Here is an 18,685-nt window from a genome sequence, read left to right on the forward strand (position 1 = left end):
CGACGGCAGCAGCTGCCTGCCGCTCGCTCGCAGCTCCGAGCTGTGCCTGCATCCATATCCTCCGGTTGGAAATATCCCAAGTCATCGCTCGGCCGGAGGCACCGGAGTGACCATCCTGCCCATCACCGCCCCGGCACAGACAGACGCACACCCAAACCACGGTCGGGAGCTGCTGCCACCCTCCATTTATCCCCCAAACCGTAAATTGGGAAAGTGGTCCCACCAGCAGCGTCAGGGCTGGGCCCTCCCCTGAACAACTGCTGAGGGGGGCATGACAGACCACCACCACCATCCCCGGGCACTCGGGTGCCTCTGGGGAAGCAGCTTTGGTCCTCGGGGTGCTCAGGTGCGTCCCCATGGCTGGGCAGCGGGGTGCAGGGGTCCCCAGCCCGTGCACCGCCGCTGAGCGCAGCCCCAGAGCCACGCTGGGATGCCAACCGCTCCTGTTGTCACCTCTCCTGGGCACCATGGCCTCCAGCAGCACGGGGGGAGGCACGGCTCCAAAAAAACCTCGCTGGGTCGTGGAGTGGCTTGCACCTTCGATTAAAACAGACCGGGGAGGGGGTGTTTGGGGAGGGTGAGGTTCAGCCAGCTGAGCCCACAGATCCCCCAAGGGCTGGGCTGGCTCTTTTTACAGCCCCAGAGAGGGGCACTGCACCCCCCGGCTGCAGAAACCTCCTCCTCCAAAAGAGGTTTCCCAAAACCCACTCCCCAAACCCCACTCCCTGCAAACGTGCTCCTTTAAAAAACCCACTTGGAGGATCCTGCTCCCCCAAAATGTGATCTCTGACAGTCTGATCCCCTAGAAACACTCCCAAGACCCCGCTCCCTAGCAATCCGCCCCTCCGAGCTCGCTCCCTTCGCAAAAGCCCCATCCCCGAGACCCGTTTGCCAAAAGCCCCCCCTGACAAAACCCCCGCTCCCCCAAACCCCCACTCCCCGGCGCCCTCCCAACTGCTCCCTTACACCCCCCCCCCGCTCCCCAAAACCCACTCACAACACCCTCCTCTCCCAACCTAGCGCTCCAACCCCCATTCTCCCCCCGAAACTCCCCCCACCCCACTTTCTCCCTCGACACCCCCCCTCCCCGCATCCCCCTCGCAAATCCCAGCCCCCCCCAGCTCTCCCAAACTCCCTCCCCTCCCTCCATCCCTCCTTCTCCCCCCCCCGGCCCCGCTCCCCGCCCGGGCGCGGCGGGGCGGAGCGGAGCGGAGCGGAGCGGCGGGGTAAAGCGGCGGGCGGAGCGGGTGAGGACAGACGGAGGGTGAGCGGGGGAGGAATTCCGCCGGAGCGGAGCAGCGGGTTCAAAAAAAGCTGGGTACGGCTGGGCTCGGTACGATCCGTACCGCCTGCATGAGGCGGAGGCGGCGTCGGGGAGGCCGGTCGGCGGGATGAACGGCTCGGCGGCGGCGGGAGGAGGAGGAGGAGGAGGAGGAGGAGGAGGTGGAGGAGGAGGAACGGCGGCGGCGGGGCTGTTGGCGGGGACCGGGAAAGCGGCGTTGGAGCTGGAGCGGGCGCTGCGTTGCTGCACCGCCGCCTCCGTGGTGACCGACGGCGGCGGCGGCGGCGGCGGAGGAGGAGGAGGAGGAGGGACGGCGGAGGACGAGCGGAGCCTGTACATCATGCGGGTGGTGCAGATCGCCGTCATGTGCGTCCTCGCCCTCACCGTCGTCTTCGGCATCTTCTTCCTCGGCTGCAACCTCCTCATCAAGTCCGAGGGGATGATCAACTTTCTGGTCAAGGACCGCCGGCCGTCCAAGGAGGTGGAGGCGGTGGTGGTGGGACCCTACTGACCGCCCCGACGGCCCCGGCGGCGGGGAACCCGCCGGCCGCTCCGGCCTCTGACCGCACGACGGCCGTTCCTCCTTTACACAGACCTTGGTTCTTGTTTTTTGTGCTTTTCTTCTCCCCTTAAAAAAAAAAAACCAACAGCAAACGAACCCCGAGACCCTGGCGGCGGGTGAGACGTGCGGGGGGGGGCTCCCGGCGTGGGCCGCCCGTCCCGACCCGCGGGGTGTCCGAAGTAAAACGTGCTCTGATGGCAACAGGTCTGGGCTTTCTTATTTCCTTCGCGGTAAAAAAAAAAAAAAAAAAAAAAAAAAATGCCTCCCGTCTTCGAGTCGCGGGGTCCCGCCGGAACGGGGCGGGGGGCGGCCGGGCTTCAGCGGAGAAGGAGGCTCCATCCCGCGGAGCTGGGGATGAAGCAAACACCCCGTGGCCCATCCTTGCAGGTTTTTGCCTTGCAGCCGGGCTAAAACTTCCCAGTTAGACCGCTTTTCGAGTCCCCCCCGGGTTGCACAAGGCTGGGTGAACGCGGTACCCGCTTCCCTGGGTGCGCCGGAGCAGGGTGGGATGTGCCCGGGGGACATGCAGGGACCCCGCTCCTGCCCTTGGCTTCCAGCTTTGGCCAGGGAAATAACCCGCTACACCCCGCTTGTATCCCCTCCTGTCCGGGTTTGACCCTGGAAAACCACTACACGTACTTTTTATTAACCCACCAGGAAGCCTCACCAACAGGTGACTTCTCACGGTTACATTTAAGGGAGGGAAAAAATAACACTTTCACGGGATTTTATTTTTTTTTACTGCATCCGTCTCCTCTATGGGGATAACAGAGCATCTTTCTATGAGAGGTTTGCATAGCTGTTTATTGTATCCCCAGGGGCTTGCACTGGTTGCTAGTGATAAATCGATGTATCTACATTTGCTGTAGGAGGAGCGGAACCGGCATAAATGCTTGCCGGGGACCACAGCAGCGGGATGGGGGCAAAAAGGCTCGAGCAACCCACCTGTGAGAAAATAAATGTCATGACAGCCAAAGTCCTGCAGGAAGAACGTTAATTGTCGATATTTTTAATGCTGGTAAGAATCAAAAAGTTTTCCAGAGAAGCCATGGGGACTGCTTGGTTTTCCCCCAGTTTATCCTGAGCTGGTGTGAAGATGGCCAAGCCATCGAATCATTACAGACATCTTTAGGAGATGTTATCAGAAGTTTCCATTTTGATAGACAAGGTGAAACTCGGCATTTACAAAATGCACCTGAGCTAGGAGGGTATGAAATAAAGCTGGAGCCTGAGAACAGCCACTTGACTGCAGATAAACTTTTGGTAGAAAATGAGACAAAACAGGGCATCTCAATGTAGTCCAATTCCCTCGGCCAAGCAGAAATCTCAGCTGTGTGATCACTCATTTACAGCTACATTTAAGGGAAAGACAAAGAACAGATCTGCCTGTTCTCTGGGAAACAAATAGGCTATGGACTTTGTCATTACATCAAAATAAATTTTACTAAGCCATCTATCAGCTGAGACATTGGTGAGAAATTTAACCAAAACTCTTCCCCTTTCTTTACCCCGTAGTGCTGTAGAAACATTAGAACAAGCAGAATTTTAAGATAATACAGTAAGAGGGAAAACTCCTAATATAGACGTTTCAGTCATTACAAAGCATTTCCAACTTTTTAATTTGCATCACTCCATGGTCTTGCAGATAACACAATCATTCCTGTAATCTGACTTGCAAGGAGCGCACTGCATGCTCGAACGCTTTTCGAGAGCTAGATTCATTAGGCATTCTTTATTAATTATAGCGAACACTTGAAGTAGTATAATACATTTTGATTAACCTTTGCCAGAAGCCACAGCTTTTTCCAACACCGTAAATCTGAGGCACGGCAAACTCCTGGTTCTGTAATAAAATTGCAGAATTTTCAACCTCAGCCCACACGTGGTCTGGTGCCTCTCACCTAAGGACCCCTTGCAAGGTGAGAGCCCCTATCCTAATAAAGTGCTCGTGACTCTTTAATCCCTACAAAGATACCTCATTTTAGGCGGGGAACAGCTGGAAAAAGGTTTTTTCCTACTGGGTGATGCAGAGATGCTCGAACACGTCCGGTCCACCGGCTTTACTTCGGCCTCTCTCCCTCTCTGTACTCCAGGGACTTTGGGGACTTGGCACAGAGAATAGGAGGTGACCCGACATACTTTGAATCCGTCAGTGGGCAGGGGGATGACAGCACGGGGAAGAAGCACCTCTCAGGCACCAACAAGGGCTCCGGCATCCACCTCAGCCCGTGCTGTACGGGGTGGACGGAGGAGCTCGCTTCCACTCGCGCTAGGAGCAGTATTTGGGCAGGTATCTCCTGCCCAGCCCCTGCGGCCACCTCCCCATTTTATAAAGCCAGGTCTTCCTTCCCAGAGCATACTTTTGTCCCTTCTAGACATGCATGTGAAGCCACGACCCGCGTGTTCAAGGGACGGGAACCTCACGGTGAACGTGGCTTGTCCAGATCACTGCACACATCATTTCAGGAACATCTTTAGAAAAGCACCTGGAAAGCTGCTAGGAGAGCAGCTAGGAGAGTCTGCGGTGCCAACAGGTAAAGCCCTGTCAGCTCCTAGAACACGCTGCAAACAAAATCTACCCTGCTGCAGTGCTGAGGTGTCAGGAAACGGGAGTATTTGGGATAAAACCAGCAGGGGTACCCAAAGGAGGGCTCCACCATCTTGTAGTTGGCCTGAAGATAGTATGAACAGCTGACCTGCTGCTTTGTACTTGTGCCGTGTTTATTCATCTCAAGAGGTAATGTTCAATTTTACCACCAAAACTTGAGGGGCCTGTCGTTGCTGTGCATTCCCATTTCTCCATAATATTTCCATCCATGAAATTCCCAGAGGAGCAGAAAACCACGCGAGTGATGTGGTACACCTGAGCAGCTCTCAGGCGTTGCTGTCAGACATGAGCTCTGACAGGGGCAATTTCCAATTTGTGAGGAAGCCCTGCCCCTTGCGATGCTCAGTGACTCCTGGTGGGGTACGAATTTGCAGCAGGACATCTCCCAGCAGGATTCACGCCAGAACCTCTCACTGCAGCCTCTCAATCCCTGTTTTGGAGAGAGTGATGCCCAACAAGTCCATACAGCCCAACCAGAGCAAGTCCCTGATGTGGTACTATTTGCAATTCTTCTTGAGTAATAAAATAAAAAAACTCAAATCTCACTTTTCTTAAGTCAAGGTTGAAGGAGTCTCACCTTAGGCTGTCTGCATACCTAATTACTGTCTACAAAGTCATAACATAGTAGTTCTTGCCTTGAATTAAAATAGCGGTGCCCATGCAGCAGAGCTTCAGGCCACCGCGCCGCAGGCAGACCTCAGCCCCTCGTGCTCAGCCTCAGTCGGCTTCCAGCATGCAAAATATCAGAGCCAGAGCTCTTCTGGGGATAAATACCCACCAAAGGTCGTCCCCAGCATGCCAGATGGCACCTGAGTTCTCTGCTGCCTCTCAGCCAGTCTTGCCTTTTCTCCCAGTTAGCCAGGAACACGGGCTCGGGAATGTGAGATAATAGATTTCACCCTTCCAGCTCAAACTGCGTGCTAATCCTCCAGAACAAAAATCAAGAGGCGTCTTAGTCACTTCCCAAACAGACACTGAAGTGGTTTGTTCGATATTTTAAATGGGATACACTTATTAAAAAAACTCCAGCAACTGCAATTGCTTTTAGATAACCCTGTGAATGTACTCAGGCTACATTTGTCCAGATGGCCATACAATTTTAATTGTATGCTTTCCACATCTTTTGGGTAATAATAATCAAACACTGTCTGAAGTACACAGGAAAGGTGCACTTTAGCAGTTCAGATATATGCAGGTGCGGGACTTTATTCCAATTTCAAATTCAGGCAAAATTCACATCGATTTTTAAAGCAGTTTAGCTTTAATGAGGAAAATGAGATCCTGCTGTTCATTTGCAGTTAAAAACCCAAAACTTCACCGTAAGTGACAGGCATAGCACACATAGCACAGCTTTATGATTTGCCTTCATATTTATCACTTAAAGTAGCCATCAAACGATCCTGGATCACGCAGCACACCCAGCACAGGGTGCTCACCTCGGAGCGGAGCTGGGAACCCTTAATGGAAATGTGCTTCCTAAAAAATCTTCATGCTCATATTCAGCTAGGCAACCCATTTAACATGCAGCTCTAGCTGCGTTTGAGCCCATATTAATTATCATTAAAGAATGAGTCATTAAAAGTGCTCCTCCTTTCTCGACAGCTCTGTTTGTGTGCATGAATGGATTATGCTGTTGCCATTGATTTCAGCAAACCGTGACTGGGGCTGTCTAACCAGTATAGCTGAAGGAGCCCTGAGGGACATCAAGTCTTTCAATTCTTTTGTATTATAAAACAGCAGTGTCCTCTCCATAATTAAGGTTTGAACTTGCTGTCCAAAAATCTAATTTTCTGTTAGCTCACCGTTAGCAAGTGATAGCTGTTGCCCATCGTACTTGCCTGCGTGGCTGGCAGCCAGCTTTTCTCCCAGACAATTCAGCCAGTTGTGCTGCTCCCCGTCTCCGCTGCACCGTTACCGGAATGGCGATACAGGCTTCTCAATTGAAAGAGAGAAAAACGGAGAGAGAAAAGCCAGAAAGCAGTGGGAAGTGTACGAAATACGGGGGGAAAGCACCATGAATGGCACAGAGGGGCAACAAACTGAAACGTAATACAAAGGAAAACTTTCTTTTTATTTGAAAAAGTGTGTGGTTAATCTGGGAACGCCTGCCAAAGCCCGCGAAATTAGCAGGTTTCAAAAAAAAAAAAAAAGGGGGGGGTAGCTTCAGCCCCTCGCTGCCCCACGGCCGGGCGAGCTGCAGCCGGGATGCTGGTGGTCCAGCCCCGGGGGTCCACAGCCCCAGCCTCTCCCAGCGCGTTCCCCGCAGCATGGCCAGAGCCGCGCCGCTGCCCCGTACGGACACCCCGAGCCGGCAAACGGCATTTCACAAACACAGGAGCTGGATGGCCGTTGCAGAAACTACGTCTGAAGCTGTTAAGAGCACCTGTTTGTGTTAAGGCTTTGGTTTTCTCTTGTCCCAAACCAGCACGTGTACTCCAATGCAAAATTCTAACAGCAGCACCATCTTCTCCCTTCCCTCCTCCACTGAATTTAAATCCAGACCAAGTGATATTGGCGACCATACAATTTATCCTCTCTGTCATACATTTGTAGGGGGATGCTTTCCTTTATGGGACACTTTTATTTTTCAATGCCAAAAATTAGACCTTTTTTATCGCTGAGGACCAGACACATTTGCTGAAGAAAGAAATCAAAGGAAGCCTGAGCTCTTCAGGACGAAGCGTATCCATCAATTTGGCCACCAGCAGCTTGGGACCTATTCCGCAGTTATAGAACGTATTTTTAGCACATGGAAAAACAGTGTCATGAGCACATGAGATGAAAAATACACAAGGCAATATATCACTTTTATGTCCTTTATTCTATCATAATCAGGTTAGGATTTTGCCCCCCCCCCCCAATTGCTTCTATTTTGGAAGTGTCTCCAGGGAGGCAGACTGTAGGAACGTAATGGCCCATCAGACCCACGGTGGCTGTGTGCAGCAGCCACAGCAAAGCCATCCACCACATCAAAGGAGACGGAGTGGCACGGCACCGGGATGAAAGAGATGGAGCAGAGATGAAGGAGAAGGTGGTGGTGGGACCTCGCAAGGGCAGGGGTGTTGCTGCCCGCCACTGCTGCCCGCTGCCCTGGGTCCAGCCTCGGTGATGGCAGGCAGCACCGTGCTCTCCTTTCGTTACTGCCATCTCCTCAGCGCAAATTCCATTTTATTTCTTTCATTTTAGCTACTTTAATTTCCTGCCCGTCACAGCAAATGCAGACAGAAGAAAACAGACACACGTTTGAGCTGACATCCCACATGGGTTTAAAAGAAAGGAGCAGCCTAGTTACATTAAGGGGTAATACGATGGGGACGTAAGAGCAGAAGGGTTGTCTTTGCTTTCTCTACCTTGCTGGGAAAGCAAGGTCCAAGTTCTTCCCCAGCTCCGGGAGCTGAAGTGGTGAGCACAAGGGTTCACTCACAGACATTGGGCCTAAAAGAAAGTTAGGGATGATTTTACAGTGTGAAAAATGTGAATGTACTTGCACATAAAATCTCTTCTTTGTTTTGTGCTTTATTTGTGAACATACAATGAAATAAAAAATGAATTGGTAGTCCCCTCTCTGGTTTGTTCCTGGATAATGAAAGCTGATGTGTAAACCCCACTCAGATACCACCAACAAACTGGCAAATGAGAGGAAGAGCAACAAAAATCACCTGGTACCTAGAAAAACTTATGAAAAAACAAAGATACATTAAAAAAATACGCAGTCTTGGACAAAGAAATGGAAACGAGTGCAGAAAGTGAGATACACATCTACAAGATGGGGCAGAAAATGTTTTGGAGATGCGCTCTATCCAGAAAGGATGAGCTGGGCTGGAAGAGGCCAGAAGGGAATAGAGCAATTTTTCTCGTTTGTAGGAAAGTCTTGAAAATGAGAGATACTAGGCTGTGGAATAATCTCTATAGGGAAGATACAAAAATCCTTTTACTTATGACTTTTACTCTGAACTTGAGAATATATTCCTTATAGGATATTGCTGCATTCACAAGAAGCTGGACCTGGTTCGCTAATACAACCTCTCCATCACTGTCTGATGAAATACCCTGGTTAAGCTAATCACTGTGCATTGCTGGAGCTACGGGAATGAAAAGTGCCAATCATGCTGTAAATATTAATTACACATAAGATCTACTCAAAGGTTATCAAGCAAAGAAAACAAGCTGAATTATACTCAGTTGTTTCAGGAAGTGAAGAAAAAAAGCAGTTTTCTTTAATTCACTCTCCTGCAGAACACCACGGGCTGTTTGACAGCAAGGGAGGTGTTTCAAATCCTGTTACCCATTAGGGCATTTGTGTGTGTAATGGAACTGCCACTCAAAGCTTTCAAAATCTATATTCTGTTTCACAAATTCATTCAAACTTTCATTAAAATCCCTACATGGTTAATGAAAGCTACATCTCCCCTTCCCTTTGCCAAATACAAACTTAGAGCCGCTGAAGAGCATGCGTTTGAGATGGAGGAGATTGCTGAGATTATTTGGAGCAATTCCTCCCGGGTGAGCCTACGTTGCCATCATAAACAAACCACCCCTTCGTCTCACATCATCATGAGGGGCAGAAAGAGTGGGCTGACGCTCGTTCATTTGCAGAGAAATACCCCACGGTCTAATGAACTCTCTCCCCATCCACTTGTACCAATATTAGTCCCATCAGCAAATACTCCCTAATTCCAGCTCTTTGGTTTTCACTGGGGGCAAACCTCCTTGGCATTCCTGTGCCATATTAGAAGAGAGGAAACCATGGATTAACTCAAGTGATTCTGTTCTTTGCACACTCCATATACTTGCTGTCACTTTTCCTCCTTTTCAAATGGTACACCATGATCGTTTTTATACATAAATAACACCTTGAACAAAGCATATCCACAGGATATTCTTTAAGTGAGAAATGAATTACCTTAGAAAAAAACACAGCGTTATTGGAAAATGGAGCACAGCAGGTATTAGCTAATGATACCTAACATTTGTTGTATCTTGGACAGAAAATGAAAATACATACATTAATTAAAAGCAGGCTTTAGGGAAAATATTATTAACTTGTGCTGTAATGAAACCTAAAGGCTTCCAGGGAGATCCATTGTACTGCAGCAGGGCTGTACAGCGGGGCTGCTCAGTTAATTTGATTAAATGCATGGGGCTGGGTGCTTGTTGAGGCATGGAACAGCAGCTCATTGCCCTGGAAGAGTGGTAAGAAGTATGGGACCTCGCAGAGGACTTGGGAGACTCAATATATCTGGGAAATAGGCAAGACTTCAGCTCCTGAACTAAATGCCACAATTTAAATAGACCCTATTTATCCACCCTGAATGGATAAATTGCAACCCCACACTCAGTCCACTGACTTTCCTACATCAAAGAAAGGTGGATCAAGGGCAAAAAATGCAATTGCCTATATTATCTCCCAATTTCCCAATTTTAATTGCCCTATTATCTCCCAATGCTGGCAAGCGCTGCCCGTGGCACAGACCGTCCCTGTGGGAGTTCAACCGCACCCATGGAAAGTGTGAAGTTAGACTGTAAAATCACTTTTAATAAAAGATTGCTGCCAAGTATTGACATTCTGTCGTTTGCGAACTAAGATCCGGGAGCATTTAAAGCACTGTACTATTTTTAATTTTCATTAAAGGCCCATACTGTGCAGCGATGTTGACATCCCATTACTACCGTGGCTCAGTACCACATACCACATATCCAGGGCTTGTAACTCAGTTCTAGCCTTGCTGTCCACCGGGGCAAGGAGCTAATAGCTTGTTTTGTTTCTCAGCAGCGTTGCAAAGATTCATTCTTCTAATCGAAAAGAGAGGTTTCAGCAAGACACCAGCCTCTTGGAAAATGTGAACTGCCATTGATTCAACCTAGTGCTTTGAGATGAAAGTCCTAAAATAATTTGTCCTGCTCTTAACCAATCTAAGCAGGATCAATAGCCCCTGCTTTAGCAAGGGAGTTGGGGTGCGAGAGGCAATCAGCTGGTGGTGGACCGTGCCGAAATCCTGTCCAGGAGCATGCTTCTTCATTTATCTCGAAATTTTTATGTCGAAACGCCAAATGAATTCTGACAACCCCCACATGCCTAGAATGCGCAACACTGCGAAACAGTTCAAGCCGTTGTCCGTCATTGCCACGCCGTCCCTCGGGGCCAGAGCCGCTCGTCCTTGTCTTCGCTGCTGGGACCATTCCCTCGACTTCAGGGAGGAGGTCTCACCACGGCGTACCTGGGCTGCAGCGCTCAGTCAGAGAAAGGACGATCAACTGAGTAATAAAGCGGGAGTTTTGTTGTTTCCAGAAGATTTGAAACACCCTTTTTCTTAGTGGCAAAGCACAGCAAAGGGAGGGTTTAACTCCCAGCAAGCAGTATTTCTCATGGCAGGGCCAGGACACAGTATGTCTAAACTGCCCTGGGCAGATACTGCCTTAATGCTTGAAAGCTTCCAGAAAGGAAGATTCCACCATTTCCCTGCATAACTCGTCCCAGATTTTCCCAGCACAAAGTACTTTTCCTAAGATCTAACCTCAGACATCTTGACTGCAAACTGCCAGTTTTTCACGATCCATCCGCAGCAGCCCGGGAAAATAAGGGGTCGTGCCTTTCCTTGCGTTACATGCCGGCTGTTGGATGGAAAAGCAGGATTGCTTCTCATCTAATTCCAACCAGTCCGATTCTGGTTTCTTTGGACCAGAGATTTTTCACAGGTTATTTTCTATTTGGTAGAGAGGTTCAAAGGGAAGCTTTACCTTGCAGTAATTTGCTTAGAAGCAAGGGTGGGTACAGGGGAGGAGATTAACGACAGGACGCAGCACTGACGATGACTCCCAGCGCGGAGGAGCATTCCTGTCCTTCCTCCACCCCTGCGATGGTGCCTCCTCTTCGCTCACTACCCATTGCAGATACCCAAACCCCGCAGCCCCATCCCATCCTCCAGCTGTACAAGCTCTTTTCGTATTTTAAAATCATAAGCACTAGCGGGTATGGAGACGACTGGATGTTCCCGCTACCTCACTGAAGCTGGAAGCCTCGAAGCAAAGCACTCGGTGGTTGACTCACTTCATCGGCAGAGTTTATTTGTGTTGGAACATCCCCTAGAGCTGTCACTCCCCTGAAGAGCCACCTCCACGACCAGCATCTCGGAGAAGTCAATCAGCCAGGCAAGGGTTGCTTGGGGAGCAGAAGGAAGCGGTGACAAATTCTACCTATTTCAAACAAAATATGATTCTTTGTCTTCTGAAGATAGCAATCCAACATCAGGGCACATGGAGGTAAGTAGCTCTCTGATTCATACTTTAACAAGCCTGTGAATCTTGGAAAGAGCTTGCCGAGGAGCAGTAAGCTCCTCGGAGGTGATAACACCTCTGTACGTGTGTACTGCAATAGAAATATTAAACATAATAATATGTGTATTCAGGTACCATGGAGAGACCAGTTTCACCACTCTGTCTGTCCTTAATTAATCAATTTTTCAATTACACTGTGTCTAGAAAAATATCAAATACGAAGTTTAATTTGTTTCCAATCTGTGGACATTCAGCACAACAGTTCCAATGACTAGTTATCCTCAAGGTTCAGAAATTACACATGATTTTGGCCTGAATATACCTCATGTCAAACATAGATTACTTTCTTCTTTTTTTTTTTTTTCTACAGTGGAAGGCTCTACATTACCAATTTCCATTTTATGTATGAGACTTACAAAATCTAAGCCCTGGACTTTCTTTTAATTAACCAAAAGACATGCTTTTGGTAGCAGAATTGTGCTCATAGCACTTATCTGAATCTTTGCCAACTAATCAGTGTGTGGTTTTTGGTGGTTTTTTTTTTATTTGGGATGTTAGAACTGGACACAATGTTCCAGTCACAGACTCGCCAAAGCAGCACAACCTCTCTGGCCCATAAATCTATATTCTTCTGTTTAAAAAAGCGTATGGATACTAATTGTTCTTTTGGTCCCAGTGTCACACTTCATATCTACCTTCAGCTGATTCCGTTGCAGTGGTACAGAAACCCCTTCAAGATCCTGGTTCCTAGGGCAGAGTCCAAGAGGCTATAAATGTCACTTACCTTCATCATCCTTATATACATTTTCCATGTTAAACAATATCAAAATGCACATTGCTTGAAGGGGAAAGTGACTGATAATGTCTATCTCATATAAAGCCATGTAGGTCAGCAGCAGTGGTATTGGCCTTTTGTAATGCATGATTTCAAAGTTTTGCCACTGCCCTGTCATGGCTGGGATAGATGGGTGGCTGGGTTCGTGGATGGATGGATGGATGATTGACTGATGTGCACATGATTAGCAGGCGTGCTCCTCGCAAACTCTCAAAGCATTGGCACAGTGTTGGATGTGAAATTTCATTTTATACATCTGGGGCTCTCCAAGCAGGTTAGAGCTCATTCAAGCAACATCAAGAGCCCTTAGCTTGTTCTTTACATATTTTCAGAACAAATTTGTTTAACATTTCTGCCTTCACTCCCCATGACTAACAGCTGTGTTGTTCCTATCTAGTAATCTGGTAACAAGACCATAGATAGTATTCTTTCTTTTACTAAAAAACTTCTTTTAAAAAGCGTTGCTGCACTTATTTCTGCTTGCCATTCCTCTTCCCTTTACTCCTTTATTTTACCAGAGTGCCTGTATTGTGATTTTTACAGTAAATATACAGGGGTTTTGTTTAAGATAGGCTCGTATGCAGCCGTTCTCACCCTATAGGTCAAGACCATTTTTCTACAGTGGAAACGGTCCCAGCAGCAGTCCTGCAGTCCGTGCTGAAAAGGGAAGTAAAAACTGCCCACCACATCCCTCTGGCTGGCTTGGGACAGACCTGCCCCAGGGAAATAAGCCATACAGCCCCGGTGCCTGCCAGGGTTTTCCCTTCTGCTTTAGAACAGTGTCCACCCTGTCCTCTGTCTCACCTCCAGCTGCTGCCAGTCTCCATCTGCCTTCTGGGGAAGGCAAAGACAAAACATCTGGCCAGTTGTGCACCTCTAGGCATCCCCTCGCTGCCTTAAACGTGTCTGCTTACATCCCTGCTGCATGAGCTTTGAATGCAGCCGTTAGGCTATTCCCAATCACCATGGCGTTTTGAGTTCTGTAAACAAAATGCTTCCCTTGATAATATTTGAGCACTGAGATTAATCCACACCTGATATGCCCCTGATTCTCCAGCTGCAATTTAGTATTGGAGCTGCAAAACAGGGATGACATACTACTATATTTCCTATCTTAGAAATGTGCGATGTTTAACAAGATCTCTGTGGTGTGATTACTTTATTTCAGAAAAAATGTATTTTGTTCCTTCCAAATCTAAAGGAAAAAACAAACTGCTGACTAGAAAGTAAGAGTATCATGTATTGCTTATGAAAAATCCTAAAATGCAACACAAAATTTGGACCACAATTATAGAGTTGTGTTACACTTACCTTCTAAGTCATGTTTTGTTCCCTTCTGATACAATTTTAGAAATGATTGATAAGACAGAGACTTTAATCCAGCACAGCAATGACTTAATGAGACTGTAAAACAGACATACTGCATTGCTATAACCTCTTAATAGGAGTATAGGACAAAGTACACAAAACAATATGCTGGAGGGAGAGTTCATTTAAGAGTCATCACTTATTCAGCCACCTGAGTACAACTGCCCTCATTTACGTGGTGAAAGCCCCAGCTCTCTGTCACGACGATTTGGTTTGGAATAGAAATCCAAAATGGGGAAATGGAAAAATATTAAATCCAGTAGTAAAACAGCTCACACAAGCGGGATATTTGTCGTTGAAAGAGAAATGATAGACTGATCTAAAGGTGATGGATAGTCATACTTACGTACTGGGCACTCTTCCAAGGAGTAACAATCCTGGAAATATTCCCCCCGGAGAGAAAGACGTCTATAGTATAGTGCTGGGTCCTTGCAATGAGTCATCTCACAGGGCAAGAGGAGATGTGAAAGGGTCTGAATGATTCTCCGTTAGTGCTCTGAGAGCTGAAAGTGGCAGTCCTTAAATGGAGAAAAAAATGGTGGTGAATGTGCAAGCTCAGGAGGGCTGGGGAACTTTCCCTTTTATAGCTGATGGTACCTCTGGCCTCTCTTAGAGGCTCCTGCTTTTAGCCTCTAATTTCCTTTGCATCCATGAAAAGATATCACCCGGGAGAGGTCCTGGTAAATGGAAGCTGGAAATCAGGACAGTGGGCATCAAAGACAGGACACCACCTCCCATCTCTGAACCGGGGGCTCCGGGCCACACCAGTGTCTCCCACTTTTTCCTACAAACACCCCAAAGATGCACATTTTCCCCACGTTGTGCTGTCTGACCCCCTGCCCTGGAAAGCCACCCCTAGATCTTTGGGGTGCGATAACACCCCAGCGCTGATCCCACCAAACCAGTGTGGGCTGTTGTATCCTGTGGATTCAATATGTTAAAGTCTTGGATGAAACCACTTGTCTTAATAGCAGGAGTAAATACATGAATTATGGTAGATGTGGTAAAGTCTGGATATATGCTGTCTATAATGATGATTTATTTCCTGCACCCCATTCCCAGAGGAACTGGGGCCGGCTGTGCCTGCACCCCATTGCTCCCCGGGTTTGGATGGGGTCATGCCTGCCACCCGGCAGAAATGCACCTCTCTGCTCAGGTATTCCTACTCGCTTTCCTCCAGGATTTTGTACAGTTATTAAAAGGACCATAATTTTTAGCAGGAGCAACTTAAAAAAACAAAAAACATTTTGTGGTTCAGTCACTCGGAGAACAATCTTGCTGGTGCTTGTGGCAGTCCCGAGCGATGCTCCCACGTGCGGAGGCCCTGCGAGGCTACTGAAAATTACTGCTATTTCTGCTCTCCCTTTGGCAATTTTAATACTAATTAAGTTCTCATGAATTAAAGTATCTGCAAATTTTTGCAGTGTCTTTGCTGGTAAGGTGATACAGAGCACCCATAGCTAGCAGTGCATAAAAATCTTTATTTTGGCTCTCCTTCATTAGCTTTATATTGCTTATCCTAACCGAGCTTCTGGGATTGCCAGAGAAGCACTTTTAGCTTTCCTCTGCCTATGCAGGATAGATCCACACTGACCAATATATTGAAATTTAAATCAGCTGAAATGACCTGGTCAGTTGAAAAATATGTTCATTGGTACTTCGGCTATTCGACAGGTATAAATAATACAAAATAAAGCAGGTATGTACGCATTTAAAACCCAAAAAGCTACACTGCTGCAGGGCAGAGGCCAGAGCCACTGGGGATGTGCCCTGATACAACCCAGGTTCATACAGAAAAGAATAACGGGAAACCCGTCCTGTGCCCTGTCATTTGGAAATCGTCCTCTGCCAAGAGCAAGCAAACACAAATTGATCAGAAAGGTAAAAGCAGCTTAAGCATCACAGTTGGTCCAGCATCCCTCCGGTGCCGCTTCTTCTGCCCTCCCCAGGGTGAGGACTGGTGGGAGTCATAGAATCATTTAGGTTGGAAAAAACCCTTAAGATCATTGAATCCCCTGGGAAATTCCTCCCCTGGAAGCCCACGGGGCCGCTTCATCCATCACACAGCACGAGCAAAAAGTCTTCTGATGACCAACCAAGGTCAGCTTGGGGCAATGAGGGACCATTTTCTTTCAGGGTGAAGATCAGGGAAGGTGCAAATAGCAGGGTATAACCAGGGAATGGGGGTGAGGGAAAAGAAATAAGGGAAATATCCTTTTAGCTCTCAGGTGAAGTTCTGAGAACTTACTGAGAAGCGGTGAGCAACCTCGGCTCCCGCTGGCACTGGGCAAGGTTGAGGGTTTATGGAAGGAAGAAATAACAAGGCGTTATCTGTCTCAGTCAATCTCCAAAGCCCCTTCCCCTGGGGCTGGATTGCAAGGAAAGCAAAACACCTTAAATCAGCTCCTGACCATCTCCTGTACATGACAAAAGGAATGTGCCGGATGATAGCACAGCAAGGTTGTAATATATTGCTGTTTAAAGATGGGTACTGTGCTACGAAAACGGTTCAACTGCTGTTTATATTTCCAGGGCGAGTTTTGCCATTCTCCCTCCAAATCCCAAGGCAGATTAATAGGGAGAATTAATTTTCTTTGGGCCTTTGTGCTTCCACCGGCAAATCATAAGCCTCTGCGTTTCTTTTTCATCTGGCATTTCCTTCTAATTCAGCAATCCACAATAGGTGGTGAGAGAACTGGGGAGCGAACAAAGCTCCGGCTCGGAGCCAGGCGCCGGTCCCTTCTGAAGGGGTTGTTACTGGGGCAGGAGGACAAGACGCAATTCACAAAGTTAAAGGTATAATTAAATGAAACTGAGTTTTGTAGCTTTGTGAGATAATAAGAAAAAACCCACATTCATTTAGAGAACAAGAGCTGGTTTAAACATTTAGAAGAGGCAGGCAATCAGTGTATGCAACATTTTCACAGGTAGAGCTGCTGCAACTAATTCATAACGTTACAGATGAACCTGTCACCAGAGCTGACACTGCAAATTAAATTCTGTATTCCCTCCGCAGCCATACCAATATCAGCGATATTAAATCTGTATTTAAAATAGGCTGTTGCACGTAGGGCTGAGATAAATGGCTCAACGCGTTGATAACAGCTTCCCACCTACAAATCCTCTCCTCCAGTCTGGCCAGCACCATGGTCCGGGTGGCAAGTGGCAAGTTGCCTCCACGCCAGCAGCATCTTCGCTTGCAGGGCGCCCCGGCACTCAGCAAAGGCACAGCTGGCCGGTCGTGCTGGAGCGGGACGTGGCTGGTCCTTCCATGCTGCCGCCAGCGACTGCACGAAATAAGGTGAAATTAAGTAAGAGAACCATAAAAGCCTACAACGTGTCCAAATCTTTGACGCTAAAGATGTAAACTTTCCAAACGGGGAAGGCGCTCTGTAAGAAGATGTATTTGGGAAGGGGATTATGGTAAAAAAATGGTTTTTTTCCTCAAATGGTGTTCTTGACCTGCTGAACTTGTTACAAAAAACATTTCCACCCGCTGTAGACTGAGCGTGTGTGTGCACCTGCAGCCACGCGCACAAAAATGCATCTTCATAACCTAGGTGGGCAAAGAGAAGGGTATGGGGTTTGAATTTTAATTAATTATTCTTGTGTCTCGCTAATGCTTTGGCCCTCACCCACTGTAAATTGACAAAGCTCCATTTCAATGTGGGCAGAAAAACATCCTGATTTGGCAGACACCTGCACCACAGAGGTGGCCACGCTACAGTTCTCCATACATCCTGCTGCATATCATGTTTTCCTTTTCTAACCAGAAATGCTTAAGAATTCTGAGAAGTTCTACTGAATTCTATGTAATGAGGTAATGAAAAGGGGCCTATTTTAAGTTAAACACAAGTTGCCAGTAAATTATATTTCGATTATTTGGGCTCAGAAACTGTATTGCACTGGTATTCCTGCAGTGTTTCTTCCCTTCACTTGATCCAAAGAGCAATTTGGGCGCTAACAAGACAATATATGGGAATCTTCCACTGAAAATGGCTACATTATTTATTATATTTTCTGTGCTTCAAATATCTAATAAGTGCAAAATAGTATTCTCTATATTTCAATAACAATTTGGCATGAATATTTATCCCAGATAAGTAAAAAAATTCTATGGGCATGCTGAGAAAGAAAAATGGAGCCTGATGGTACTCAGATGACTGTGATGATGAGCAATTTTGGTATCACACACGAGCCGTAAGTAACAATTCCAGGGGAGCTGGTTGCAGCCCGCAGCAAAACAGGCTCGCTCAGTTACAGTCCAGAGGAACAGCTAATGCTCCTATAAACTATTTGTCACCCGTAATAACGGGTGATTTGGAAGGGATTAGATTTTACTGCCTGACCCACGATCAGCAGTCCCTGGACTGTACGTCTTCAGTTGCTTAAAAAAATAGAAAACAAAAGCAGAAAGTATCTCCTAACCACTGGTAGCTAATTTAAAAAAAAAGCGCGCTGTTAGATGCATCACTTTGGCACATCTTTTAGATTTTACATCAGGAGATGGGATAGTTCAGCAAAATAGCCCAGAGGACTGAATGTGAATTAAAGAAAAAGAAAAAGAAAAAGAAAAAGAAAAAGAAAAAGCTGGAAAGGGAAGAAGAAAGCGCAAGGCACCAGTTGCACTGAGTGCTGCTGCTGGAAGCACCGTCCATGCACCACTGCATCCCCTCTCCGGGGTCGGCAAGCTCGTGGGAAGCGGTGTCACATCCCCTCCCCGAATCCCACGCAATAAATAGTATCTCACATCCC

The 18,685-nt window shown here is 47.5% G+C and overlaps 1 protein-coding gene and 1 long non-coding RNA gene across 2 annotated transcripts; one reads left to right on the forward strand and one right to left on the reverse strand.

Annotated features, from left to right (window-relative positions):
- The first annotated feature begins 1,241 nt into the window (after positions 1 to 1,241).
- Positions 1,242 to 2,062, forward strand: RPRM (reprimo, TP53 dependent G2 arrest mediator homolog). The gene has a single exon (XM_069780502.1). It carries the CDS (start codon positions 1,392 to 1,394, stop codon positions 1,791 to 1,793), a length of 402 nt encoding a protein of 133 aa, XP_069636603.1. The 5' UTR covers positions 1,242 to 1,391; the 3' UTR covers positions 1,794 to 2,062.
- A 5,242-nt stretch (positions 2,063 to 7,304) lies between these two features.
- LOC138685022 (uncharacterized) lies at positions 7,305 to 18,368 on the reverse strand. The gene is made up of 3 exons (XR_011324249.1): positions 17,044 to 18,368; positions 14,277 to 14,448; positions 7,305 to 11,611 (listed from the first exon to the last, which is right to left on the reverse strand). It is a non-coding gene; the product is annotated as an uncharacterized lncRNA (long non-coding RNA).
- Between the last annotated feature and the right edge of the window lie 317 nt (positions 18,369 to 18,685).

Source organism: Haliaeetus albicilla, chromosome 4 (assembly GCF_947461875.1).
Source record: "Haliaeetus albicilla chromosome 4, bHalAlb1.1, whole genome shotgun sequence".
Taxonomy (NCBI): Eukaryota; Metazoa; Chordata; class Aves; order Accipitriformes; family Accipitridae; genus Haliaeetus; species Haliaeetus albicilla.